The sequence below is a fragment of the Pagrus major genome, chromosome 7, assembly GCF_040436345.1.
Source record: "Pagrus major chromosome 7, Pma_NU_1.0".
In the NCBI taxonomy this organism is placed as follows: Eukaryota; Metazoa; Chordata; class Actinopteri; order Spariformes; family Sparidae; genus Pagrus; species Pagrus major.
Window position 1 is genome coordinate 28,615,174 of NC_133221.1, and position 27,718 is coordinate 28,642,891.

Consider the following 27,718-nt stretch of genomic DNA (forward strand, 5'->3'; position numbering starts at 1 on the left):
TTCCTTATTGCCCTTTATCAGATATCCATGTTCCCTGGAGGACTTATCAAGACATCTGATGATCCATTGAAGGTAATTTCATCACAAGGATGTGGAAATTAAAGTATCCTAAAGTATCAGCGTGTTTGAGATGTTTTAAAGTAGATTTTTAGACTTTTAAACTGCAGTTAGTTGAACCGTAATTTCTTGTTAGAAGAAACACATTTTTACATTACAAGGATTCAGGAATGCATGAATTTAAAAGAACACGTTTTGTGTGTGCCCACCAGGGCTGCCCATTAGGGGGCGCAACATGGAAAGCTTTCTGGGGCTCGGCCTCTAGAGGGGCCAATGGAGGCCAGCAATATGGTGATGGTAAAAAAATGTTATTTTATTGTTGCATCAGTAAAAGATCTGGTGAAAAAAAACAAGCTGAAGAGGTGAATGATAGCTAGGAAACTAACATTACTAGCCAAAAGGGTAGCTAGTGTCGGCGAAGGATACTCCACAACCTGTGAGAAAGAGGATGATGTTGATAATAGCCAAGATGTCCTGTATGTGTCTATGTACTGTAGGAGAGAAAAAAAACATGTGCATGCATAGGTAAGGTGGATTGACATGGGCCCGTTCACTGGACCTTTTCAGAGGCCCAGATGTTCCTGTGGGCAGACCTGGTCCCCACTGACATCAACTGGGGTGTTTGTTCATTTAAGCTTTTCCTTTTGGGCTTGATAAGACTATTTTAAGGAATTTCTTCCTGGATAGGTATGGAAACATTACTACATTCTAAACATTCAGGATTTTATGCATGTCAACATGGTTTCTTGTGAGTTCCCACTCTGTGACCGGAGACAGCATTTGGTCATTTAAGCATTCTTTGACCAAGATGAGTCTTATGTAGTAATGTTAATCTGTAAGTTATTTCTTGTCAGATAATTTAAGAAGCAAATTTTGCATTAAAAATTATTCAGAATGATGTGAATTTAAATAGAAACATGGTTATTGTCATTTTAGCATTATTTCTTGTGTGAGGCTTCAAGGAATACAATGTGAAAATACATACAGCAGTTTTAAAACTACATATTGTATTCACTGAAAAAAAAACACAACAGAACATCCATACCAACTGTATTTATTTTTGTTTACAGTGAGTGCCACTCCATCATTGCTCAATCATATATATATATATATATATATCTTATATTAGCAAGCGCAGAAAGACGATGTCAATGTCTCAATCGTAAGCTTGTGAACAGCATGATAGTTGAAGATGATGATTGTGGCTAGATACGACATGAAGAGAAGCCTAAAACAGACAAATACCTGATCACTTTACCAAAGATCCTGAATTAGAGCAGTTAGATCAACTTTAAAACCATTTCACACATGAAGCAACCAACCACATGTTACAGGAGAGATGCAGATTTTGGTCGATGAATGAAGATTTCAGACAGTTACTGATCAGTTATACAAAAACCACACTTTTCAAAGATAATGACAGATCCCCAAAGCTGGAAAGCCGCATGTATTTTGTATATGAGGAGTTGTTTATCTGCACTACACAAGAGTCACAGGTACTAACAGAAATGTTGCTGCTGATTGTGAATATCTTATCCGTTTGTCTTAGGCTCAGTGTTGCTGCAGATGTGAGAAACTGACGGAGAGACAGACAGACAGGTGGTCAGTGGACTCTGAAGTGGACTGTAGATGGGTGAGAAAACAGAGAAAGATCCCTTTGAAGTGAATGACTGGAGGAACAGCTGAGATGAATGACACCATCCATTCAGACAGACACTGATGGGACACAGCCAGCTTTGTTCTATGGTACGGATAGCATTAAGTTAAACCATCTGAGATTTGTTTCCTGATTTTTTTTCCAACAATTTTATTTTGAGAGAAACAGCAAAAATGATCTGTGATCATTTAACATGAGGCTCTGTTCCATCAGCCTGTCTGTGTGGCTGGTGAAGCGACTCTGTGGTCGTGTGATGGAGTCTATGAGTCGTTGACGGACATGGTCTCCATGGCGTTAGGCAGCTCTCCTTCCTGCTTCTTCTTCTTCCCTCCTGCCTGTTTCTTTGCTTTCTTAGCCATCTCCTGATCAATAGGAGCGGGCTTGACGAACTTGATGATCTCTGTCAAACCTGGAGGACAGACAAACAGGGTGAGTAAAGAAAAAACAACAGTCTTTCATATGAATTTAAGAAACATTAAAAAATTCCTCGAAAACAATGATCAAAGAAATGATCATTAAAACAGGAACACAGTAAGTTGAATTGTTCAACATTTCAGGAAATACACTTATTCTGCTTTCTAGAGTTAGAAGAGAAAATTGATACCTCTCCACAAATCTCTGCTCTCTACACTGAATATAAAGCTAGAACCAGTAGCCTGTTAGCTTAGCATCGAACAAAGACAGGAAACAGAGAAATGGCTAGTCTCGCTCTGCCTACCAGCACCTGACTTACATCACTTTCTACTATCAAGTCAAGGCGTTTGTTAGTCTTAAACACAGCATACACATGTCTGAAATCAATTCAACAAGTGTGAACAAAATTACTGCAGTGTTTCACAACTTTCCAAGCATCTCCTGTTAAAACTCTGATTGCAACTGTGCATTTCTTTGTGACTTGGTTTCACTCTTAGACTAGAATTTCACGCAGTCTTTCAGAACGTTTTGGCTGAATGTTTGTTCACTGTGCTCGTTCTGTCATCAAACAAGTGGTTTGGAAACTATCTTGTATATGTGTTGGCATCAGTGATTTCTCAGTCAGATTGCTGATAAAATAATTAAATGTGCAAATTTAAAATGTTCTACTTTAGCTCTGATGCACCATCCTCTCACACAATGTCCCGCCCACAACACTTTCTGATTTGTAACACGTCACAGTGAATAGCCTATGAACACTGAATAATCTGAATCTGCAATGTAACCACCAACTAAATGTATCAAATAAATGTAGTGGAGAGGAAGTGTAGAGTAGCAGAAAATGGAAATACTCGTTCAGTAAAACTGATTCAGTAACACTTAAGGCACCATACTGAGGTCAATATCTGATATCAGATTTTTGAAGGCGAAGCTCATCTAAAAAATTCAATAACAATATATTGGCTAGTGGTAATTTATTTGTTTATTTTTTTTAAACACAAACAAACATGATATGGATCCTTTAATTTTTTTTTCTTTTTCAATTGTGATCAAAGTAAGCATTTTGAAAATTAAACAGTGTAAAAATCGTGCTACTCTCTTGTTTAGAGGACTGCATTGGGATATGGATTCCACAGGAGCCAATGGAAATCTCATGTTAGTGGGATTAAGAAAACAGTACTGCACAGGGCTCTACTCTGATGGACCAACTATATAAGGATGATATGGTCTCTAAATGACCTCAAACCATTTCTGTGCTGCAGTTTCTTGTTACGTATCGACAGACATAGACAGAGACACCACTATATCTGAAATTAGCTAACATCAGCCTGCCCGATTCATCAGTGTAGCTCTAAGTAAAACCTTGTATTAGACAGTAGTCATTAGAACAATTCCCACTGTGCATTAGGAGCATGTCATCACTTTCTACTAACATTCCAACAGCTTATTCTTGATTATTTACTCTTCTTCATTGACTTACATCACTTTGTACTACACTTTGTAGTCTTAACCACAGCATACACATGTCAGATCTTCATTGACCAAGCGGCTTCATAGCAGCTATGTTTTCTTTTTGAAAGAACACAGCACACACCAGATGTGAAAACGTTCAGCACAGCTTACCAGGAGGCATGAAGTCCCTGAGCTTTTCTGGAATAACGATCCCCTCTTCAGTTTGGTAATTCTCCAGGATGGCGCACATCACACGTGTGGTGGCGCACATGGTGGCGTTCAACATGTGCACGTACTCTGCCTACATAGCAGACAGAGAGAGGAAGTGTGTTAACATGCAGCTACAGAAAGGGTAAAACATCTACAAAGTTGGCTGCTTAACAGAATCCAGATCTTTGTCCCGATGCACAGCTGTGTGTGAACAGATTACTCACCTTGTCCATCATCTTTTTGGTCTGTCCGTAGCGGATGCGGAGGCGTCTGGCCTGGTAGTCAGTGCAGTTTGAGCAGGAGACCAGCTCTCTGAAAGCACTAGAGCCTGGGAACCAGGCCTCCAGATCCAGCTTCTTACTGGCAGCGTGATTCAGGGCACCTACGACGACATACAGTGAGAAGAGTTAGCATAGAGCATAGCATTTTTATAAACACTGGGTATATCACATTAAAATAACCAAGGAGAGAGCTGTGTTACTATATGACAATATCAGGCTGCAATTAACTATTGTTAAAAAAAAAAAGTCAGCTTTTCCTGCAAGTAATTTAGTTCCTTAACAGCAAATAAACACACTGCAGGAAATATCTTTAAGACTCCCGTCTTCCTAAATGTTCCTGCTGAGATTCACTTTACTTTTGAAGAAACAAGGAACATTCAGGGTTGAATTTGCAATACTGAATACTGCACAAGCCTCTCAACTGCTACTACCTGTGCAAAGCATTCTTTCACACAGCAACAACAAGGACTTGACAGTTGTCTGTCTTTTCTGCCTCTGTACAGCTCCTTTCCAACAGTCACACATCAGTCAATAATAAAGAACAATTTGATGACTCTGCATTGACCTCCAGTGCAAAAAGTACAATTCAATCCACAAAGTTGTCACTCCCTCAAACTCTCTCAAACAAAAACAATAAAAAAATAATTCTAGAGTAATTCTTTATTTGATAGTTCCTAGGGCTTAAAGCTTGTGGGACTATTGGATTCAAAACCCTAAAATAAAAAAATAAAATAAATAAATCAGATCTTTCTGATTATCATATATTTTCCAACACCTTTAGAAGTGCTCTACGCTGCAGTGTAAGTGTGTGTGTCAGACCTACCGGAGACGATGTTGACGATGCGATAAGGAATTCCTAGTGATTGGTAGAACTCTTCTGCTGTTCCAATCATCTCATCCATCATCTCCCATGACTTGCCATCATGTGGGGAGGCGTAGACAAACTGCTCAATCTACGAGGAGAAGAGGAGCAACGACAAGGAGAGAAAACCATGACATCATTACATTTTTTTAAAAAGTCCCAAAACAGACAGGGTAAATCCAACATTTACCCCAGTTACTAAAAGAATATTAATCATTATTCTCATTTGAACTAATTTATTGAGTGCCTTGCAAATAGTTAATAATAATTTAACAAATCTAATAATTAGATAAATGACAACAAGAAGTGGCCATTTATTTATTTGAATGTTGTAATTCACTCACAGTGAAAAGTAATATATAAACAAGACTATAAACAATGCCTTGACTGACCTTCTCAAACTGGTGCACCCTGAAGATCCCGCGGGTGTCTCGGCCATGGGAGCCCACTTCCTGTCTGAAGCAGGTGGAGAAGCCGGCGTAGCGGACGGGCAGGTCCTCAGGTTTGAGCCACTCGTCCCTCAGGAAGGCCGCAATGGGCTGCTCCGAGGTGGCAATGAGGTACTTCTCATCGATGGCGTTGTCGTCTGACTTCTCACTGCTCTTACCGATAACCTGATATAAAACACATACAGGGGTTGGAAAGGAGGACGTTGGACAGAGATCCATTTACAGGATTTCCACCTTGGAACCTGGAAATGTTATTCAAGTTCTCAAAGGCCAGAAAATAGCTTCTGAAATATTCTGCAGTTGCTGAGAATCATTTTCATGTTGAGTCATGACCTGCGCATTTATTTTGAAAGTCATTGAAACACTGGCCAAAGAAATATATACAGTCACTACAACCCTCTGCCTGCATCTATAGTGATGTGAGAGTAAGAACAGATAAAAATTACTGCAAGGTGAGAGAGAAGTGGCCCCAGACAGAAAAGAAGCCAAAAAGCTGACGGATGATAATTCAGCCACTGTTTTTTCACGTGAAGCAGAAACTGGCCAAGCTCTGCGACCAGTGAAATTTTCAACCCAATTTAGGACAGATCTTTGGACAAATCAGGTTTGATAAAAAGAAATTTAAAGATGGATAAATGAAAAAAGATTAAATGTTTCACATCGTTCAAATTTAAGACTATTTAAAGAATTTTAAGGCACGAAATTTGGCCCTTTAACACATCACTTCTTGAGTAGGTAGAAACATGTTGAAGTACAGTGCCGTCTATAGTGGCTGAAAGTGAAGTGACATCATTCTAAACCTGAACCATGACAGTGAATGCACCACTGTACAAGCTACAAAGTGCAGCTCTTTGTTTGTGCCTCAAGATGGCACTACATGGCCAAATGTGGATGCCATAATATCTCATTTCAAAACAATGTTTTAATATGGTTGGTGTTGAATTCATAAACTTAATAAAATGGATTTCCCTCATTCTTCTACTGCTGGACAGAACATTCCTCTTCACTGTCGAGGTTTAACTGCAGTCAGATCCATTAAAAGAAAAAAGTGAAGGAATCCAGTAAAAGCTTCTGTACCTTGTAAAGCTCTTCGTCAAACTGGCTGAGCTGGGCGACTTCCTGCATGACCTCTTTCCTCATGAAGAAGGGCGTGTAGAGCATGGTGTAATTCTTGCCGTGGAGAATCCTTAAGGCGTAATTGATCAGGGCCTGCTCCAGGAACACCAGTGGTCCCTGGACACAACACAGAAGAGGAAAACATCTCAACAGCTGGTTTCTTGTTTTGCAGGTAAGGAGGTGCTCAAAAACAAAACAGCTTAAAGAGGAGAAGAAATGTTGGTCTGCAGTGATTTACTCATGTCATGCATGTGTCGGAGATTAGACTTGAACCCACCTTCAGAAAGTAACCTCTGCTCCCAGCTACGATGGCTCCCCTCTCTCCATCAAAGCCATCAATCATTACAACCAGGTCAACGTGGGAGTACTTCTTCTGGGCGGTGCAGTCGCCCCAGGTGCGCTCCACTTTGTTGTCTGCATCCTGTCAGGAAGAAAACAAAGGAAATATTAAATTCTGCTGATTGGTTGAAGGTGTTTCCTCTGGTTAGACGTGTAGCCCTGACTCACTGTAAAATGTTGCAGGGACGCTCTCTTTCTGTGTCTCTATAACACTACTCTAAAGATGTGCTATAAGGAACCACAATTTGGCACAGATCAGATTGATTTAACGTGAATCTGTACTCTGTAGTACCAATGTAATTCGACTGGTACCCTTAAAAGTAAACTGAAATGAAATAATCATTATTGGCAGTTAATCTACAATCATAAATGCAAACCATAAATAGAAAATAGTCATAAAAAGTAATAACAGGTCATAAAAGCTACTCCTGCCTCCTTGTTCACAGCCAAGTCATGGCTACTAATGCCCATGTTAACACACTTCATTTTTATAAAGCACACAAGTGTTCTCTTTACAAATAAGGTCTCCATTTAAAAAAAATGCATGCATCTGTTATTAAAAAGTAAAACTTCAGTTAAGCATAATCTTTATAGCGTGTGAGGCAGCATCAATGATTTATACATTTAAGTCTCTTTAATACCACCAAAATAGTCTGAGGACTCCCTGTCAGTGCAGTATTTTACTTTCTGTTTCTTATACCATCAGCTATTTAGAAACAGTTTCCTCTTTAACCAGACCTGCATATATCAAACCACTCACCTCGTCATTGCTGACGGGTACAGACGGGTGCAGAAGGTTGCCAATCTCCCTCAGGTACTCGAAGCGCTCGGCCTCCAGCTTTATCCTCTCGCTGTCACTTTTCTCCACGGCCTCGTCCACCAACAAACGCAACTTCTTGATCTGGGTAACTGTCAGGGCCTGACACAGAAACATGCAAGCAAGGAGGGAAAAGGCAAAGAAAGAAAATCAGCAAGTTTAAGTTATATTGGTCTTGTCAGACATTCATTTAATGAAACACTAAAATGTTGCCATACAGGTAGGTGAAAGTGCATAAAGCGCAGACAGTCGTACCGATAGTGTCTCAGCTGTTAGAGACTCCAGATTCTGTGCTTCTTCAGGTACAGACTCATTCTCCCCAACTGGTTCCTTCTTCTACATTCACAACATAGACAGGTGTTAGGCAAGGGAATAAACAGTTTAAAACTCCCTCTCAGATCTGGTCAGTGGACACATACTGACAGTGTTGTTTCTCCTCTCTCACTCTACATTACATGAGACGAGGATCTGTTTGTTCACTTAGTCTCCAAATGATTCTGTACCTTCATTTTCTCCCCAATGCTCTTGCTGCAGAGGTTCTTGGCTTTGTTGAGGTTGTCTGCAGTGAAGCGGCCTGTTAGGGGACACATCACAGTCAGTCAGTGCATGGGGCTGTGCTGACGAGAGAGTGAGAGTGAGTGTGTTTGTATGTGTGTGTGTTTGTATGTGTGTGTGTGAGCTGCAATGGGACGTCTGGCAACCTGGTGACAGGTGTTACTGTCAGTAGCAACTGCCCCTCTTACCGTAAAAAACGATGATAAAAATGTAAACAAACGACTTTATCTCCTTAAACAGTATCAACAATGTACTAACAAAATAATTCATCAAGTTGCATCAGATTCACAGTGACTGCAGCTGCACTGCAGGGCGAGGTTGACTTGACACGGTGCTAGCTAAGATTGCATCAGATTGCACGTTATCAACCGGCATCGCTAAGCTAACCCAGCATTAGCCAACATTTTGTATAACATATGTCAATACCGTTGTGAGAATGCGTGGTTACACAGTGCTACGCATCTAACTATACAAACCTAATGTTAAGTAACGACCGTAAACTACGTGGAGGGCAAACATATGTTTCATTTGAGTTCATTGAATGGTGTTAGCGGCGCTAGCATTAGCCCCTAGGCGTGCTACTCTATTCCTGTGAGAACATCATACCAGACTCCATTCAAATTTGGCTGAAAATTGTTGCCCACCTTAGTGACACACATTGACATACTAAACGAGTTTCTTTTTTACACTTGGTAAAAATAATGTTCAGTGGTAAATACGGCAGGAAAATAATGCACCAAAGTGACAAAGTACTATTTGTATTCGTTAAATTCCTGACCACCGCAGTGTAACGAAAGTTCAGCACATTACTGCGGTAGCAAGCGAATTAATACAAAAAAATGACATTCTTGATAACTATTTTAGCATTTCAAACTTCCGAATAGAAGACTGGCTCATAAAAATGCGTAAAGTCTTTTCAATTCGCAGATGGGATGTGAGAGTTGGCTGTATTCGCATACTAGATATTGAATAGCCAGATTTTTTAATGGAGTTGGGCGTGAGCTCCTCTCCAGTGGAACATACACTGACGCTACGCTAACATTAGCATTAATAGCCACCGTGCTTACGTTAGCGGCTATGACTGAAACAACTGAATGAAGAGACGCTTACATTTTCTCCACTCTGTGTCTGCGGCGACCAGTTTATCGACAAGTGTGACATCCTTAAACCTCTTCCTTTGGGTCTCACGGATGATTTCTGGATCGCCGCCTTTGTCGGTCCGGAACAGGTCCAAGTCGAGCACCATCTTTCCACGCTGGCTGTCAGAGAGAGCCTGACTGAGCTCACAACGTTGACTCCTCCAGCCGGGTTGCCAGATCCTGTTTTTCAAGTCACTAAAGCGTAACCACAATTTCAATTGTTACTTGCTCACAGGCCACATGAGAAGATCGTAATTATAAAGCAAACTTCCCCAACACAATTTAAGACGCAATATAATTAGTTTTCCTCAGATGAGGTTGATCACAGAATATTCTAGATACAAAGAGATCGGAGGTTTTCCTCCGGCCTGGCAACCTACAGCATCTGCAATACCTCTTGCAACTCTCATTCACACGTCAACAGATTTATACATAAATGTCATGAACGCAACATATAGTCTAAGAGACATCTGATGAGCCAAAGAAAACTTGTTTCAGTATTGTTTTATTAGATGATAAGGTGCATATAATAACTCCATATTTCATAAAAAAAATATAATAAAAAAAGCAAAATAACTCACATTTATCCATAGGTGTGACCTCACATCAGTAAAATAAAAAATAAAAATGATAGGACCAATTAAACTATTCTTATGCGAGTAAATGGGATATACACATGTATAAATAAAATATAAGCATGACTCTAAACATGCATGTATACAAGGTTCAATATGTAGCCTACGTCAAGGCAGACATTCTCATGGAATAACTTCAATAAGTATGAGATTAATAATTTATTTATGTACAATGCTTACATCATTTAATAATAGCTTGTTACACGACACTGCAAGAAAACAAGCAAAGAATACCTACCAAATACATTTGCAAGACTGAGATAGCTTTAGTGACCATTATACACATTTACTAATTGTTCTTTTTACAAATCCTTCCTGTACACACACATATGTTGCATGTGAACATATTTCATTGGTCAAAGTGTGCGGTTGCTGCCATCGGAGCACAACTGATACAGAGGTGGTTAAGTTGGTAGGTTGCTTCAGGGCACATCAGCCGGGTTTGAAGATGGACGAGTCACCTTTAAGCTATGAGCTCATGGCCTGACCAGATATGGAACCATCAGGTTTGTGGCCGCATCTTCAGGCCAACCTTTCTCCTACCCTGGGCTCAGAACTATCATTAAGTCAGGTTTTACTCCCTTCCTTCCACAGAGTGATGCCTTTTTGCCCTCATTGCCACTCCTGCCTCATAGATAGCCCACTGTAGAGCTGCTCCAGCTGGTAACTTAGTAAAGCCTTCCTCTGAGATGTCGTTGATCTTCAGGTAACCCCCCGGCCTATGCAGAGCCACTCCATGGAGGTGTGAGAACAGCAGCGCTAAGTCACTTGTCAGCCTGTAGTGAGATACCAGCCTCAGCTCAGTGGGGATGTCCGTTTCCTCAGAGTACTCAAAAACAGCCGCCATGTATTTGGACAGGTCCTGGCTCCTGGTTTTGGCTCGGCCCACCTCCTCTCCGATGAGTTGCACAGCTGCATCAGAGCTGAAGGCGTTGTGTCCAAAGTCCAGCCCACCGTCTGCCTCCTCGTCTTCGCCGTCGCCCTCTGGCTCTGGAGGTTCAGGTCTGTGGTTGAGGCCCCGAGAACAGATCACCAAGATGAAGTCGCTCTCCCTGATCTGCCGGCAGTGCCACGCCATACTGCCCTCCCCAGCCACGCTCAGAGAGTCCCACAGGTCCAGGCACACCTGGGAAGAAAGAAAAGTGTCATGATAAACTGATCCAACCCCACAGACGAGAAGAAACAAAGAAATGGACAATAAAATCACTAGTTTTGAAAGATGTTACAAAAATTGTCTCCAGGCTCCAACAAAAGGATTGTCGTCTAATTTGATTCTACCTGTCCGATTCCACTAAAACAGAACATCTGTACCACAGTCACATGGCTGCCATTTTCATTTTCCTGTTCAGCATGCGGCCTTCACCCTCAGGGTGAAAAACCCAAATGTTGTAGTGCTTTGTTCCAGGTTGCAAGTCTCATAAAAACAAATTCACAAATTATCATTTCACCGCTTCCTGATTGATCAGAAACTGAAAAGACAAACAAACAGTGATAATCTAGAGGAACATCAGGCCATATTTCAAGGTAAAACAACATATTTGATAACCGATGAGATTCTGTCACATGACACCAAACATTAGCATTCAACCACTTCCTAGCTAACATTACTGTTTGGTAGTTTTGTGCAATACGACAGGAAAGGTGTATATTAATTCTAAAATATCAATGCTGATCTTGGACACATTAATTCAAGCCTGGAAGTGAAATGCACTGGATGTAATCAAACGGTAACATAAGCTAGGAAGTGGCCGAATGCTAACGTTAGCTAGCAACCCTAATAGGTTATCAATGGCCAGATGTCCCCCCAGATATTCACTATCGTTCATCTTTTTAGTTGCTGATCAATCGGGAAGAGGTGAAATGATACCAATCTGTCAGATTCTTTATGTTTGTAACCCGGAATTTAGCAGCATAGGTGTAATTTACACTGGGGCCGCTAGGGACATGTCCCCACCACTTTTCAACACAAAGTAACAGCCTTGGTGAGCAGCATAACATCCTCCCAGCACTCGAGTTTCCCACTCTGAGCATGACGTCAGAGGAAAATGGCCGCTGTGTGAATATGGCCATGAAATGTCACGTCCTTTACCTGAGTGGCCATGTGCTGCTGGATAAACGCCCCCAGCTGCATGACGGCCTTGACATGAGCAGGGCCATCATAGCTGCTGTAGCAAATAAGAAGGCGAGGAGGGGTGAGTCTATTTCCGGGTAAGGACACCACTTCCTCTGGAGTCCCACTCTCTCTGTGACGTATTTCACCCGATGCCGGTGATGGGAAAGACAGGCCGGAGGTATAAGGAAGGCTCTCTGTAAAATGGATAATTATCATGATTTTAAATTAGCCTTTATGAGACACAAGTTGTTATTTTACATGATGTATTTTGTTTGTCTTTGCACCTTGTTTCATGAAGAGTTTTTTCATCTGCAGCTTGGGCGTCAGCCCGGTGAGAGCGGCCAGTAAGATTACAATAATGGCTACCGCAGCCAGGCACACTGGAAGCATCAGAGCCAAGGAGGGAGTGATGGAGAGTGGCGTGGCCCCTTCTAAACATGGAGGAAGAGCAGAACTTCAAGAAACACTGTACATAGTTTGACATTTACCAAAATAGGTTTACTTGCTTTATCGCAGAGAGTTACATGAGAAGATAGATACCACCTTTGTACCTGCGTGCTAATTAGCCTACCTTGCTAGTGCTAGGAGCAGATTAGCTGGAGGCAAGGGAAACAGCTAGCCCAGCTCTCTCTGTTGCGTAACACTATCAAACACTAATGTTAGCAAGGAAGTGGCTGAATGCTAATGTTAGTCTGGCAAAAGCTAATGGAAGCTTTTTGAAGTTCAAAAATATGCCTACCAGCACCGGTAATACCAGGAAACTAGAGAGACTACTAGAGACCACTGGTGGCCAAACAAAAGATACAGCACATAACTGCCTGTAAAACAAAAAGTGTCATTTCTATTTTTCTGTCTATATGATAGAGCATATTTATTACTGAGCTTTAGACGTGTCGGTTGGCTTATTTTTGAACTTCAGAGAGAGAAACGGTAGCTGTTTCCCCATAGGCTTTATGCTAATGTATTGCCTCCTGGCTCAATTTAGCATGAAGGCATGAGAGCGGTACTACTTTAAAGGATGAATGGCTGATGGGAATGATCATACCTGATACACATGTATTAAAAAGATTAATAACCTTTCAAGGACACAATCTCAAATTCTCAAAAAACAAGTAAGGAGAAGTTTGTGTAACACCTTCTGTAATGCATTGCGATTGTGTGTATCAGCAACAACAGAACAACCTTGCCTACCTTTTTGAGTACGCGTGACCTGTACATTGAATGTTTTCCTCACTGCATCCACTTCGTTAGCTGCAATCTGTGACACAGGAGATGTTGAGCATCAAAGTTCATCCTGATCTTGGAAGACTGTAGTTTGATAAAATAATCTTAAACCTGCATTAATTGATTTCTTTGGCAACTTGGGGGCAGCGCAAAGAGCTGTTAACGCAACACTGACACATTATCGCCTTATAAAGTTGATTATTAAACGTACTACAAGGAACTTTTAAGTGCTTATGAAAAGGTCTCAATTTAAAGGGATAGTTCGGATTTTTTGACATGAAGTTGTATGACATCCTCACCATCAGTGTCGTGCATCAGCAGTGACTTTTCCCCCACTGCGTCCTGTGAGCTGAGGTCTGTCCCACTGTTGTTGCTGAAGAAAGTAGTTACGGCTAGTTTGCGGGGTCACGAAATAAAGCGTTTTGCTTCAAAAAACAATATCCGTTCAAAAGAGTAAAACATTTGCATCACAAAATCGTTTACGAGAAAAAAGTCAGACCTCACGATCACCTGGCACTACTTTCCCTCCCTTCGTATCACTGCGCGCTTCCGCCTGTTGACACACGGCACCGCTCCGTCAGCTGTTTCACGGTGTTTACATGCTTGGATGGTAAACGTAAATATGTCTGACTACGAAACGAGTGATGAAGACATTCCTTTTACCACAGAGCCAAAGGGATATCTTTATGAACCCGAATACACAGACACCGAGCTTCGTCAAATGGAGTTAGAACGGGCAGAGAGAGAGGAGAGAGACAGAGAAGCGGTCCAAGCTGAAGTTGGACCTGTACAGACAGTACATAGTTGCTGACAATAATAATAACAGCCATCATATAAAAAGGCACCGTCTTTAGCTTGTAGATAGTTGTTCTTACCTGGGGTCGTGGCACAGCAGCGCTCTTCAAAACATGTTTCTTCCTCTTTCCTGGGCGTGTAGGAACATAATCGTCCTTGCTGAAGTGTGCACTACACACACGAAGCTTTTTCACCCTTGGCAGTCTCGCTTCAATGTTCAAGCCTATGGCAAGAAGCCAAAGTTGCCTAATAGCAATGTCCGTGACAGGATAGCGGTGAAATATATACGGCGACTTGGTGTGATCTTTGTTGTTGCGGATAATCGCAAATCCGCACCATTTTTATATATCCTCTTGTCTAATAATCTCGCTAGTACTCACGTTAGCTCTCACGTTAGCTCTCTCGCACATCCGAGCATGTAAACACCGTGAAACAGCTGATGGAGCGGTCCGGTGTGTCAACAGGCGGAAGCGCGCAGTGATACGAAGGGAGGGGAAATAGTGCCAGGTGATCGTGAGGTCTGACTTTTTTCTCGTAAACGATTTTGTGATGCAAATGTTTTACTCTTTTGAACGGATATTGTTTTTTGAAGCAAAACGCTTTATCTTCGTGACCCCGCAAACTAGCCGTAACTACTTTCTTCAGCAACAACAGCGGGACAGACCTCAGCTCACAGGACGCAGTGGGGGAAAAGTCACTGCTGATGCATGACACTGATGGTGAGGATGTCATACAACTTCATGTCAAAAAATCCGAACTATCCCTTTAATACTGATGGCTCATTATCACATACATCAGGTGCAAGGTAAAAAACAAATGTACATGCTAGCCAGATCAAGATCATTAGACAGGAAGTGGTGATGCACATACCACTTTCGTCCACAGGGACCGCCAGAATCAACATAAAATAAACGTTTCTTGTAGCCGCTTTAAGTTCCATACTTAGGTCAAATAATAACGACTGAGCAAACTCCATCCGCTGATGAAATCATAAAACTGTAGTTGAAAGCTCCAGAAAGAAAAGTCAGAAGCGGATGTTCAGTTAATGTTATTCTGTCAAACTACAAGAAATGTTGTTCCAAGACAAGGATAAAAAAAAAATAATAATAATAATAATCAGTGTAGCCCATATAACACTTATTTTCTTGACACAGGTATTCCAATATTATTCATCAAACACACTGTGAAATATAGATTAGCTTTAATCCACTTTACTTATTTTACCTCACAAGTGTAGTTGGTGTCTTCTTGAAGGTCATTCAACAGATAGCTGTGGTGGGTTTCATTTTTGGAAGAATTCTAAGGAAATCAAATTAATAGTTAACACAATAAATAATTCAATTCGCTTAAGCATGAAATATTTAATATAATATTTAATTGTAATATAACTCACAGAAGCAAGAATTAATGCACTGACTGAAAAACAAAGCAGCAAAATACAAAGCTGAAGCCACTCACAGGTGTTATGTCCGTGTATTTCTTCTTGCCGTTCGCGTAGCACAGTGAGAAGTAGCTGCTGATGTCCAGCTCTGGGGGAGCCAGGTTAAAGGTCACATTGATGGAGGTCCCTTCCTGCCGGACCTCAATATGTTTGGGGTACCAGTCTACAACCAGGCCATAAAACATGGATACATTAAAGCTGATCTGAAGCAGAGACAGTTCATCTTAAGATGGTATTTTTGCACCTGACTCTAGTTTATTTGGGAACTATGAGAATTACAAAGACAGTCTAACACTTTCGCTCACCTTTCTTGCACTTTTCAAGACCGATCTTCTCTGCACATGCTGCAAAATCAGAACGTGCATATTACAAGAAATTCTCTATTGTTTTGAGAGTGGTTTGACTGAAAGACATATGGAGAAAAGTACCATGATTACAGAGCAGACAAGCTTCGAGATGACAGAGTATGACAAGTAATTATAATCATAACTACATATTACTGTTGTAATCACGACTACATGCACTGCAAATAAACCAGCTGTTGCATGGATTTAGATTTTAAAGGTTACAATGAAGCAAAAACACATACTCTGTGAACCCCATTGGAACTGTGTGTGTGCGTGTGTGTGTGTGTGCCCGTGCCTGCGTGTTGTGTTGTGTTGTGTTGTGTTGTGTTGTGTTGTGTTGTGTTGTGCGTGTCTAATAAGATAATATCTAGCCCAGAGCTCAAGAGGCCTTACAGCGTGTGGAGAAGATCTTGCTGTGGTAGAACCTCTCCCATTCCTCAGGCACCGGCAGGGCCATGACCGTAACAGCATACTGGGACCCAAGGGGGAGGCCGGGAAATGGGTCCGACTTGTACACCTGCAGAAAAAACAGCAGAAGTTGACCTACATTGACCTACATTGGTGTTCTTTATTAAACACACTGCATTCTTTCATCTGATACGGTGAGATAAGAGTTTTGCCCATGTGCTTTATTAACGGAAGTTCTTTATTAAGCAGAGCAGCCTCCTCATAAAATCTAACATTTATCACTGTTATATAACTGCAATAATTGTTAAGAAATCATGGGTTATATGCAAATAGAGTGTTTTTTTTCATGCTTTCCCCCAGGGCCTGAATGATTAATTGCTTTTGATGTGATCTGACATCATGCTGGGATGGGATGCTCTCCCATCTTCAACTTTTTTTTCTCTCTTTTGAATTCTGTATGAATATTGCTTTCCTTCTGACAGACTCTCTACATTTTGAAAAATAAATGTTCTTTTTTTCATCATTTCTTCATATTTATTTTCTTCTAATTAAATTTCTGTCTATAGACCCCCCAAAAATATTTCTTCATTAGCAGTGCATTGAAATATGTTGTATTATAGGCCTGAGATGTTGTGTAACAGTAGAATATTTACTTTTTACTTCCCTTTTTGTAGTTTTTCTTGACAAAATTAATTATGAAACAGTCTCAATTTAATACTAATCCCTATATATGACATACAGAACCAAACAATTTGCTATTTCTATATAGTTATTGTAGTAATTCTTAATGCCTGTCACCGGTTAAACAAAGTTTACTTTGTTTAGCTTTTGCCCACAGGGGCTGCCAGAATCAACAACAAGTGGTATTTCCTTGTAGCTCCCTCTTGCTCAACAGTTAACGTGAATGGTTCATTCATTTGTCATTCTTCAAAACACAGTTCTACAACGAAATGTAAGTTGTAGTCCCTTTATGCTGCACATGAAAAATTATTTTTATGGTGGAGTGTTGAGGATGAGTTCAGGGGTCTCACAGCCTGAGAAAAGAAGCTGCTCTGTAGTCCGGTGGTACGGCAGCAGATACTTCTGTATCTTTTGTCAGACAGCAGCAGGGTGAACAGACTGTGGCTGGGTGGCTGTTGTCTTTTAGTTTCTTTGGGCTCTGTGCAGACATCTCACTTCACTGATATCACTGATGTTCAGCAGATGGGTACCACTGGTGTTCTGGACAGTTTTAATTACCTGCTGCTGAGGCTTAGTATGGAATGCTCGTGAAAGAACTAATAGTTCTGTGTGTACCCAATGGTGGATGACGTCATACCTGACATGGTATGTGAAATCCTTCAGGACATTCTCATTAAACAAGGCCACATAAATATTAGGCTTTCCTTCACATAGCTTCTTTCATGATGATTTACAGCTTTTTCATAAAATGTACAGCTGTTTCCTGGAAGCATAATGTCAATGTGATCTCACTCAAAATGAAGGATCATCTCCCAATTACTAAGTCATAATTTGTGAGTAATAAAAGGAGAGCATGAGAAATATGAAAGGGGAAGATTTAAGATCCACTCACTAATAAAAAGTTTTATTTTGCTTCTTTTATCCAAACTCAAAATAATTGGCTGTGGACATTCTTGTGAGTAACAGCCGTGACAACTTGTCACAAGAAGTTGTGTTTGAAGTGTCAGGAATAGCACACGAGACAGGAAACTGAGCAAAGACCAAAGCAGGTGGAACCCTTCCTACCCTCTGAGCATGCGATGGCGGCAGTGAGAGGTTACGGTTGAAGAGAAAGAGCTGACAGGCAAAACTCGACCCTCCCAAAGCCTGGATGAACACCTGAAAGCCTCGCAGGAAGGCAATCCCTGCAACAAACACGAAAGGGACAGATGAGTGAAATCAGTGTCACAGACCCTTTGGCAGTCCATCACATCCATGCATGTGCAGCACCAGTCCAGTGCGGCTGGTTTAACCTTGAACATGGATGTCGGATACACTGCCGCCTGTCAAAGCCCCAGACATACACGGAATAACTTAAACCGGCTGTCTCTCGTACGTTGAAGCATTCTCATAAGGCAAGACATCATCGTTAGCTCTCTGTCAAACTTCGCCGTAAGTCACCTGAAATCTTGTTTATGTCAAACCCTCTTACTTGGGGGAGGGAACTACTGTCTGACATGATAAATGAGTTTCAAAACCAACCAAGCAACTTCTGCCCAATTTAAAGACATGCTACATGTCCTGACAGGACTGAAATTGGCTTAAAAATATTAGAAGAGACATCTATGTATTGAATCTGTATGAACATACCGTAGTAACTGGGCTTCCAGGAGACAACAATGGTGTCAGATTTGGGGTTTGGCTCAGGTACAAACTCAACCGTCACATCATTTGGTGCTTGGACATAGTGCCGACAGATTTCAGGGTCTTCTTCTCCAAGCAAGTCATAACATGGCCATGGAACACAACCTGAGGAGAAATAACAATTGACACGTGAAATCTCAAGGTGTTTCAGATATTCTCAGTACATTATGATTTTAGACAGGCAGCGTTCGGTACATTTCTGAATATCAAATATTAAAGGAAACTAAGGTATTTAAGGACAGACTAGTCTGCAGCCTTGCTTACGGCCCCCTGAGGCTGCACTTGGTAATGATAGCATGCTAAGATGCTGACGGTCACAAAGGTGCCATTTCAGAGATCAGATGTTAGGTAATGTTTCTGAACTTTGTGTTTTTGTGAAATATTGTTGTCTCATGAAATGTGTTTTCTGAAATTTTGTCGTGTTCAGAATATTATAATTCGTGAAACCTGTTTTAAATCTCAGGGCCAATGTACAATACTGACGTTTAGCAGGAAACAGTTACCCAAGTCATTTACCTATTCATCATTTCCTTATGTGTTGGCATGCTAATATTTGCTAATTAGCACCTGTCATTGGTTTTGCTGAATGTTTTTGTGTTTTGTGAAACATTTCTGTCTGAAATGTCATGTTTTGTGAAATGTTGGTGTGTTGTGATTTGTGAAATATTGGGTTTCAAGGAATGTTATCGTGTTTTGGCTCTCAGGGCCAATGTACACTACTGACATTTAGCAGGAAACAGTTACCTAAGTCATTTACCTACTCATCTACATTTGCTTAGTGTGTTAGCATGCTAATATTTGCTAATCAGCACTTGATATTGGTTCTGCAGGTATTTGGTGGTAAAAAATACTTTTATCTTTCCACCAAAAAAATCAAAATCAGATTCAGCACTTTTTATACTGGGTATACTGCAAGACAGCATGACACACAGAGACTGAAATTCATTACTGAGAATCCTGCTTTTAATAGCCAATTAAAAAAAAAAAAGATCACAGTTTCCTGGTTGAAGCGCCAGTCCCCCAACGTAACTCAATGGAGGGACAGGGTTAAACATGTTTAAATAATGGAGAATACCACAGCAAGACTACATTTGAAATTAGACAGGTTTATCGAAAAATGGTCACCAGTAATTCAGGTTCAAAGATGTGGTGTTTGATATATAATGTGCAGGTATATGTACTGTGACAATTATCATTAACAATGAGGATAAATTCTTCCATGACATGGTCAGACTAGATTTGGGGGAAAAAAAGCAAGTTGAAACAGGTGTCACTGTATGAATCTCCTCCATGTTGTATGTTCGTTATATGTTTGTGTTGAATAAAAAATAAGCAACCTTAAGGTTTCCTTAAACAAACAAAGAACAAAGTAACCCTGGATCGTGCCTTACTTGCTCTAGTAACAAACCACAAAGCCACCCAGTCGATACCGGTCTCATACCTGCCTTTCCACCCTCAGGGCACAGTGCTAATTAATTCCCATACCAAGCAAAAACAAAACAAAGGCTTTTAGGCCTTTTAGTTACGCAAAAACTAAACATGCTCACCTATAAGAAATAATTAAACCAAACAAATAAAAATGAAAATCTAATCTAAACATAGCAAACATCTAGAACGATCAAACAAGGTGAGTTATTATTAGTAAAAACACAACTCAATACTGGCAACAAATAAATAGCTTCTCTGGTATTTACCAAACTGAAGTTTGACCTGAGGGGGGTTTACAATTTTAAGATTACAATTTTTATAAACATTCATCCTTTGGAAAATGAGTGCCTGAAACAGACTTCTTGGTAATCCATCCAAAAAAAGTTTTTGGCATTGTTGCCAGCAGCAGCACCAGAGGTTTAGCTAATATTTGACATGGGCTTGCCAGGAATAACATTTTCTCATCGGTTGTTTGACGTATTAAGACGAAGGCTTATTGTGACCTGGATTATGAAGACAGCTGGTGTTTGAACATTATGCTAGCCTTTGTTCAAATCTTAATAGGAAGTGCAAACAATGTCATCTGCTCATCACAATGCCAATTGGTAGTGAGTATAGTCAAGGACTCGAGGATGGAGACCTTGAGGCTGCAGTGGGAACAACATCTCACTGCTGCCAAAATATTTTTGAGCAATTAACTTATAAGTGCAGTCAATGCTTTAATGCACTATGTCAGTGCAATTAGCCCACAGTCCAGTGCAGCCCGTCTGAATCAGACTTACTTCCAAACGGTTCGATGGAGTTGAAACCAACAGCCCTCTCGACATCAGCTCTGGTTATCCTGCAGTATTCACATCCAGGTCTGCCCTGTAAAGGAGAGCAATAATGAATTAAGAGCCAGCACAGCCTTTAACTGCATTTTTTGAATGTTAGCATTTTGTGCCTGTTTCACGTCAGCTAAACAAACTGGATAAATAAAGGTCACCCAAGTTAAGAAGGCAAGAAACTGGATCGTAGCAAAGACACTAGAAATAAAAAATACTGTTATGGAGACACGGCACAAAAACAGATATAACCTACTGTTTGCAAACAGTCCAACAAGAACTGATTCGTATGTTTTTAACCTGAATTCAAACATCTTGTCAGATTTGATTCATGGTCAAAATAATCCCGCTGTGCACATCCCCTGCTCATCTGTCAAGAATATGGGGGATCAACTGAAGAAATGCTGCAAGTAGGAATGGCAATAACAAGATAATGAGATAACCAAATTCCATATAAATAACAACAAGCTGTTAATGACATTATAAAAATAAATGTTTTACAGATGTATCGATTCCACTTCATGGTCATTTTGCAGGCTGTAGAGTTTCCAGAGCTGAACTGTGTTCCCATTCTTGCCGCCCTACACTGGATCCCCGTCAGCTAAAGAGCAGCCTAAGTCCTGTCCAGTGTCACAGTGCCAGAGACCTGACCTCAGGCTCAAATCTGTCCCAACAAGAGCTCTGGCAACATGGCTTTCTAAACAGCAGCCTCCAAAATATGGAATTCCCTTCATCCTGTTCAACGTTTCTGTGAACTTAAAACGCACTTTTACTCTTTGGTTTTTCACTGTCTGTGCCTATCCTGAAGGCATCAGCGAGCTTCACCCGAGAGCGTCTGAAATCTCCCCCCTATACAATTTTCTGCTGTCAGAGGGGTGGAGCAGGGAGGCGGGGCGGCTGCGTTTTTCTGTTGCTTTACGAAACCGACAATCTGACGCTCACACCCCTCTCATGCCTGGAATTTACCAGGTGTGCAGAAGTGAGAGAGAAAGCAAGCAGAGTTGGAACATCTCTGTCAGGCAGCGATGGAATGTAATGATGATCATTTTCTAGTACAATTTTGAGGTACTTTTACCCACTCCAGGAAAAGATTTTACTTCTTACTCCACTACATTTATTTGATATCTTTCATTATTGGTTACTTTGCAGATTGCATGCTGCATCGGAGCCAAAACAGCACCATTTTTAATACATTTCTGTTATTGCCAATGAAATAAAAAAAAGAAGAAAAACTCAAAACAATGCCAATAATCAGAATGCTGAATGTCCAGTCTGATATTCAAAATTCTGACCATAATTGGTCAATATATACTTTATATTTTACTTTAACTCAAAGCCTACTTTTTATACTTAATACATTTAACTTTACATTTTATATTAATTTTAGTCCATTTGATATCAGTTACTTAAGACTGTGCTAAACTTACAGCCCAGCTTCCCAGAGTCATACTGTGAACCACTGCTATACTTCAGACTGAAGCTGCATGGATTTCATTAAAAAAATGGCTCGCCTGACACTTCCTTCCTGACCCACAGTAGAGGTCACTTAAGGCCTCTTTTATGCTCTGACAGCTGATTAAGAGTTTCATACCAATTGAGTTTAAACAGATGAGAAGTGAGTGAGACCAATTGGGTGAGGAATTTCAAAGGCCAACGTTTTCCAGGTGACCAAAGTGCGCTCAATGATGGGATTTGTGTCAAGACTTTGAATTACATTTTCTATTTGAGTGAAAACAGTGAGATTTTCACCGTCTGAACTTTTGTTTTTGATATACGAGCTTCCAGTTTTCAGAACTGCGTGCATGGTTTCAGTTGTCCGGTTTGAAATAGAGAAAGACTGTTATTGTTACTGTTACTCACATGAAACCAAGAGGGGAAACATTCTTACACCAAATGTCAAAAGTTTAGACAAAGTTCATATGGTTTGCTCCTAATCCCCCAAAACCGACCCACACAGCAGGGAGAGTCGTTTCACGGTCCAGTTATATGAGACAAAGTTGTTTTCTCATGAGAAATTATCTTGTGACCTCCGGAACATCTGCCTTTCATTTTCTTGAGACATTGAAATACTGTAGATTATCATGAATTAAAGCTTTGTTTTCTCATGTTTGCGATCTCAGGATAAAGGCCTCATAAACTAATTGCGAGCACAGCTGTCCTCAGCTTCCATATGTTACACCATATCCCCTTTTCCTTTGATAACTGGTGTTACAGGACAGTAGGCTACATAAACGCCAACAGAGGTAGAGACATACAATGCATAGAAATCAACAGAAGCAAAGGTTTACAAGCATCATGCTGCGTGCCGTGATGTGTACGCCTACATTAATCTGAAGGAACATGAGAAAATTACAGAAAACAAAAGTGTGAGTGTGCGTAAATGACTTCAGTGTTGAGGCTGGTTAATTTGGGGCTAATTCAAACTAATTTTTATATCGCTGGGAAGAAATGGTTGCCCAGAATTTTTTCCCCTTGGAGCGCCAAAACTGCAACTTAAAGCAAACACCGATCTTTTATTGCGTTGTTAAGATGCAAAATGGTACTAAATGTTTCCCTGAATTCATTAACATCCTGTGCAAGAGCTGTTTAACATTAATTTTGATAAGAAAAATATTTCTTACTGCAGATTTAATTTTGTATTAGTAATTTAAATCTGCAGAGTATCTAAAGCTCTTGAATATATGGAATACATGTAGTGGAGTAAAAACTCCAATGTTTGCTTCTAAAAATGTAGCTGAGAAGTATAAAGTAGATATGCTGTACTTATACTGTAACATGTTCAGTACTCGAGTCTCGAGTGAACTTAGTCATACTTAGCTATATTGGGTGGTTGCCCCTCCTTCCATCTGTTACACTCTGACTACTATGCTGCAATCTTTGTGAAACTCAATACACATTAAGAAACACGTGTTTCAAAAGATGTCAGATTTGATGCATGATCCCACCTACAAAGACACGTGAAGCCCAGAGGGGCTCGAGACCAAGATAGCTTCTTTAATTTCCAAACATCTGCATTTCATTCACATAATGGCTCAAATGTATATAAGCGCTGACAAGACTGTCAGATGGAGTTTATCACAACATCGCCCAAAGTAATGATGAAACAACACGGGTCTGTTTTGGAGTGCTCCCCAAGTCCCAGTATCAACTGCTGTGGTTTTCTGTCTTCCAACAATAAATAATAACCTGGAACTGTCAAAGCCAATATTAAAGAGATTAATCATGCGCTCAGGATCCTACTTCCATTGAGCAATATCATTATGTGAGTCAACTCACTTCTCACTAACAGAGTAAATGTTACCGATGATGATGCACACACATCCTGCTAACTTGCCCTGCAGGTTTAGAGACCATAACCCGACTAACAGGTGAAGAAAATGAGAGAGGAAGAAATACTGCGGTTGCCCCAGGCATAACACAGAAAGAGTGGAGGAGTGTATGTGTGTCAGTGGTTCACACAATGACAGTTAAACTGCCAGGTAATGGCCGTCAGAAAGTCTTTGTAGGCTAAATGGTTACTTGCACGCTAGCTCACGACAGATATACTTGCTCGGTATGCACAAAACAACAGAGAACTCCTCTGCTGACATGCTGACAGTGTGGGTGGCTTTTGAGCACACCACAGCACATGACAGAAGAAAGAAATAATTCTGGTTCTTCTTAGCCAAAGGGAATCCAGTCAAGGCTCTACTGAGATCTTCCTTGTTTGATCTGTTTTAGGATTTACTGAAAATGACCAAAGAGGATGACAAAAGTCAACATCTGCAAAGAGTTTTTATATGAAAGTCTGTGGTTACATACAGAAGATGGCAGAAACCTGGTACATAATGAGAGACACTGCCACAAAACAACAAATGGTCTTTCTGTGTAACACACACCAACTTCAAAGTTCAGCACAGGTTGACAACCCCACATTCTCCCTTTGCCCACTTAATCAACTCTCTGAGAGTGACTGAAAACAGAGCACCGAGGCACCAACCTGTGATATTTCCTAATCCCTGGAGCCACCTATCTGAGTTTTTGTGCCATTTGTAACATTTCACACAGAAACTGAAGCAGCTGCAGGTCAGGACACGTACAAGAAGTGAGTCATTTTGTCTGATTTTCAGTGTTTTTAGCAAAGGTGGAAGTATTGTCTTCCCTGTAGATGTAGAAACATGACACTTTGGTGGGACTGCTGTGAGGCAAATACGCTGCAAAAAGTCATGTTTGAGTCTTTTGTGCTAGTGGGAGTGTTGATGATGAATTGAGCAGACTCGGGGATGGAGCTGTGGCTACTTCTGTGTCTTTTGCCAGATGGCAGCAGGTTGTTTGTGTTATCCGAATCTGAGATGCTGGGAGAATAAGATCAGAATTAATTAGAAACAGCTTGATGAGACCTTTTTCCTCGGTGAAAGAGACATTTTCTTTCGGACATTTAAGAATTTTAACTGCTAGATGTACTAGGCTTCATGCCTAGTACGTCTTTTCTGCTGGGAAAACATGAGCCTCCCACTTAAACATTGTACAGCTCACTCTTAACTTACTCTTGTTGAGAATTACAGACGTGTTCAAATAGTTTCTTTCTCAGACTGGTACATCTCTCAAAGACCCCTCCAGTCAAAAATGTGTTTTTCTTCTTGTTCCTACAGTTTCAATGTTTGAGCTTCACTGTGGACCTTATCAGTCCTTATAAGATGCCTGACCACCAGACTACAGAGCAGCTTCTCTCCTCAGGCTGTGGGACTCCTGAACTCATCCTCAACACAGCACTGTATAAAATAGTTTTTTTTTTAAATCTCATGTAGCATAGAGGGATCCTGGTGTGTTGTAAAATGACCATTAAATGACCTTTAAATCAAATTCACAGGTCCAGTCTTACTCACCTTGTTAATCTTCAGATCTTCATCCTGCCAAGTTTTTCACTTGCAGGAACAACTTTCGATAAGACTCGGAGCTACTAAATTATGGAATGTGTTTTTTTTCCCCAGCTGGCAAAGACTCTATAAAATGTTAAAAAAGATGTCTAAAAAACAATTTAACTTCTGTTTTGAAACTGCTTCTCAGCTTGTAATGTTGTTCTTGTATTCATGTTTTAGTTGTATCACTATAGTAACATGTATTATTAGTATTGCTCGGGGGTCGATGCAGCTGTATAAATCAATGTCACATGCACACGCACACACGCACACACACACACACACACACACACACCAACATAAACATCACATACCGTATTCACATTCTCTGCTTTTATTTTGATACTATCAGTATTATTATTGTTGGAACTGTAAATAAATAAAACTAAGAACTAAAAAAAGTAAATAAATATATAAATAATATAAAAATGTGATGACCAAGTCAGCAACAGAGTAATTTTCATTTCTCTCTTTCTGTTTTATTATAAGAACAAGTCACGTACATTTTTTACTAAATAACATGAAAAAGCTAAAGCTAAAGTTTGGAGAACAAATAATTAAAATGTATCTGTAAATTGTTAGATTTCTGTAAAGATGTATGTATTAAAATGTATTAATACGCAAGTATCTTTCATTTCAAGTTTAGCGGCTGGACACAAGATGTCTCCTAATTCACTGTAGAGTCCATCCTCAGTGTCTGCGCACTTAAAACTTTCCACATCACACTTGTGTACGCTGAATACCGGACCAGGATCGGCTTCCAAACTTGCGATATCACAAATCATGCTCATAGATCTGCCTCGTAAAATCAGGTTTGCAACGAGCACAGAGAAAATGTATACTTTGAGCAATGAATGTGAAAACAGCCTTCTAGTGTTGAAGCCTGCACAGTGAAGCTCTAACATTCAACTGTAGAAAGAAGAGTTTTGACAGGAGGGGGAACTTTAATATCTACTATGATTTAAGCCTACAGTATAATTCACATACAAAAATGTTGTTTTCAGGTTTATGGATTTATATCACAACTTGCAAAAACTGCGGGGTTAGACAGAGGACACAAACAGAGGCTGGTGTTGTTGGAACTAAAAGACGTGAAAATAAAAAATGTATGTCTAGTGATTGAGACACAGGATAGAATATAACACAGCCATGAATGATTCTAATGTCTTTGCAGTCGCATAGACTTAATAAACTTGAGAAGTCTTGATTTCTAAAACACATTAAAGCACAAACATCATGTATAGGTCTGTTGTCTGCGCAGAATGGAATGCTGTAACCTACGAGACAACCGACAGAAATATTGTAAACCGATAAACCTGGAGAACTGAAATTGAAGAAGAAAATTCACGTAGGTGACAGTGTAGTCGCTTCAGAGCCTGCCTATGTGTCAATACGGCAGCACAAACCTACTATACACGTGTAAATGTAAACAAGGTTGGAAATCCAGCTTACCTGTCGTACACAGTCCAGACTGCAGTCCTGAGGAGTGATGGCTGTGGCACTATCCTGAGCCCAGAGCGGCTGACAGAGTGCCAAGAGATGGTACACAACAAGAGCTGCGTTCAACATTCTGCTACAGAGAGCGAGACATTGTCCAACTGTGAGCCCCAGACCTCAACCTCACAAACACACACACTGGACTGACCGGCCCCTCAGAGGAAAAAATAGATTGTCAAAGCTTTCTTGATGGCGCGTGAGACTGCGTGACTGGACCCTGCCAAGAGTGAAGAGAGACGGTGAGGGGAGTGGTGTCTTGAGGCTACGGGTGGAGGCTCACCATGCATGTTTTAACAGTTACGCTGCCAGACTAGCTCACATTTTGTGCAGTAGGAGCAGGAGGTATGTTGCAGGTTTGACTCTCAAACAAAATTTACCATTGCTTCTGTAACTGGA

The 27,718-nt window shown here is 40.5% G+C and overlaps 2 protein-coding genes across 2 annotated transcripts; both read right to left on the reverse strand.

The window, feature by feature from the left end:
- Positions 1-1,095: 1,095 nt before the first annotated feature.
- sars1 (seryl-tRNA synthetase 1) lies at positions 1,096-9,490 on the reverse strand. Its single transcript, XM_073470202.1, has 11 exons — positions 9,320-9,490; positions 8,158-8,228; positions 7,910-7,990; positions 7,598-7,756; positions 6,776-6,919; positions 6,460-6,615; positions 5,326-5,547; positions 4,895-5,024; positions 4,015-4,172; positions 3,752-3,881; positions 1,096-2,123 (listed from the first exon to the last, which is right to left on the reverse strand). The coding sequence occupies exons 1-11, from the start codon at positions 9,453-9,455 to the stop codon at positions 1,975-1,977; spliced, it is 1,536 nt and encodes a 511-aa protein (XP_073326303.1). The 5' UTR covers positions 9,456-9,490; the 3' UTR covers positions 1,096-1,974.
- A 763-nt stretch (positions 9,491-10,253) lies between these two features.
- LOC141000133 (interleukin-17 receptor D) lies at positions 10,254-27,394 on the reverse strand. The gene is made up of 12 exons (XM_073470763.1): positions 27,278-27,394; positions 20,886-20,970; positions 18,622-18,780; positions 18,058-18,176; positions 16,297-16,420; positions 15,862-15,900; positions 15,574-15,719; positions 15,340-15,414; positions 13,288-13,354; positions 12,384-12,524; positions 12,073-12,248; positions 10,254-11,109 (listed from the first exon to the last, which is right to left on the reverse strand). The coding sequence occupies exons 1-12, from the start codon at positions 27,392-27,394 to the stop codon at positions 10,558-10,560; spliced, it is 1,800 nt and encodes a 599-aa protein (XP_073326864.1). The 3' UTR covers positions 10,254-10,557.
- Between the last annotated feature and the right edge of the window lie 324 nt (positions 27,395-27,718).

What these genes read in the sequence shown, in the direction of transcription:
- sars1 (XM_073470202.1), bottom strand. Translation starts at nt 9,455, where the DNA reads ATGGTGCTCGACTTGGACCTGTTCCGGACCGACAAAGGCGGCGATCCA. An exon ending in TAACAGCTGAGACACTATCG is followed by an intron (nt 7,757 to 7,909) that starts GTACGACTGTCT and finishes TTTCTGTGTCAG; the next exon opens with GCCCTGACAGTTACCCAGAT. An exon ending in CAGGGACTTCATGCCTCCTG is followed by an intron (nt 2,124 to 3,751) that starts GTAAGCTGTGCT and finishes TCTGTCCTCCAG; the next exon opens with GTTTGACAGAGATCATCAAG.
- LOC141000133 (XM_073470763.1), bottom strand. Translation starts at nt 27,394, where the DNA reads ATGTTGAACGCAGCTCTTGTTGTGTACCATCTCTTGGCACTCTGTCAG. An exon ending in CTGGAAGCCCAGTTACTACG is followed by an intron (nt 18,177 to 18,621) that starts GTATGTTCATAC and finishes TGTTTGTTGCAG; the next exon opens with GGATTGCCTTCCTGCGAGGC. An exon ending in CGCCATCGCATGCTCAGAGG is followed by an intron (nt 16,421 to 18,057) that starts GTAGGAAGGGTT and finishes TTTTTTCTGCAG; the next exon opens with GTGTACAAGTCGGACCCATT.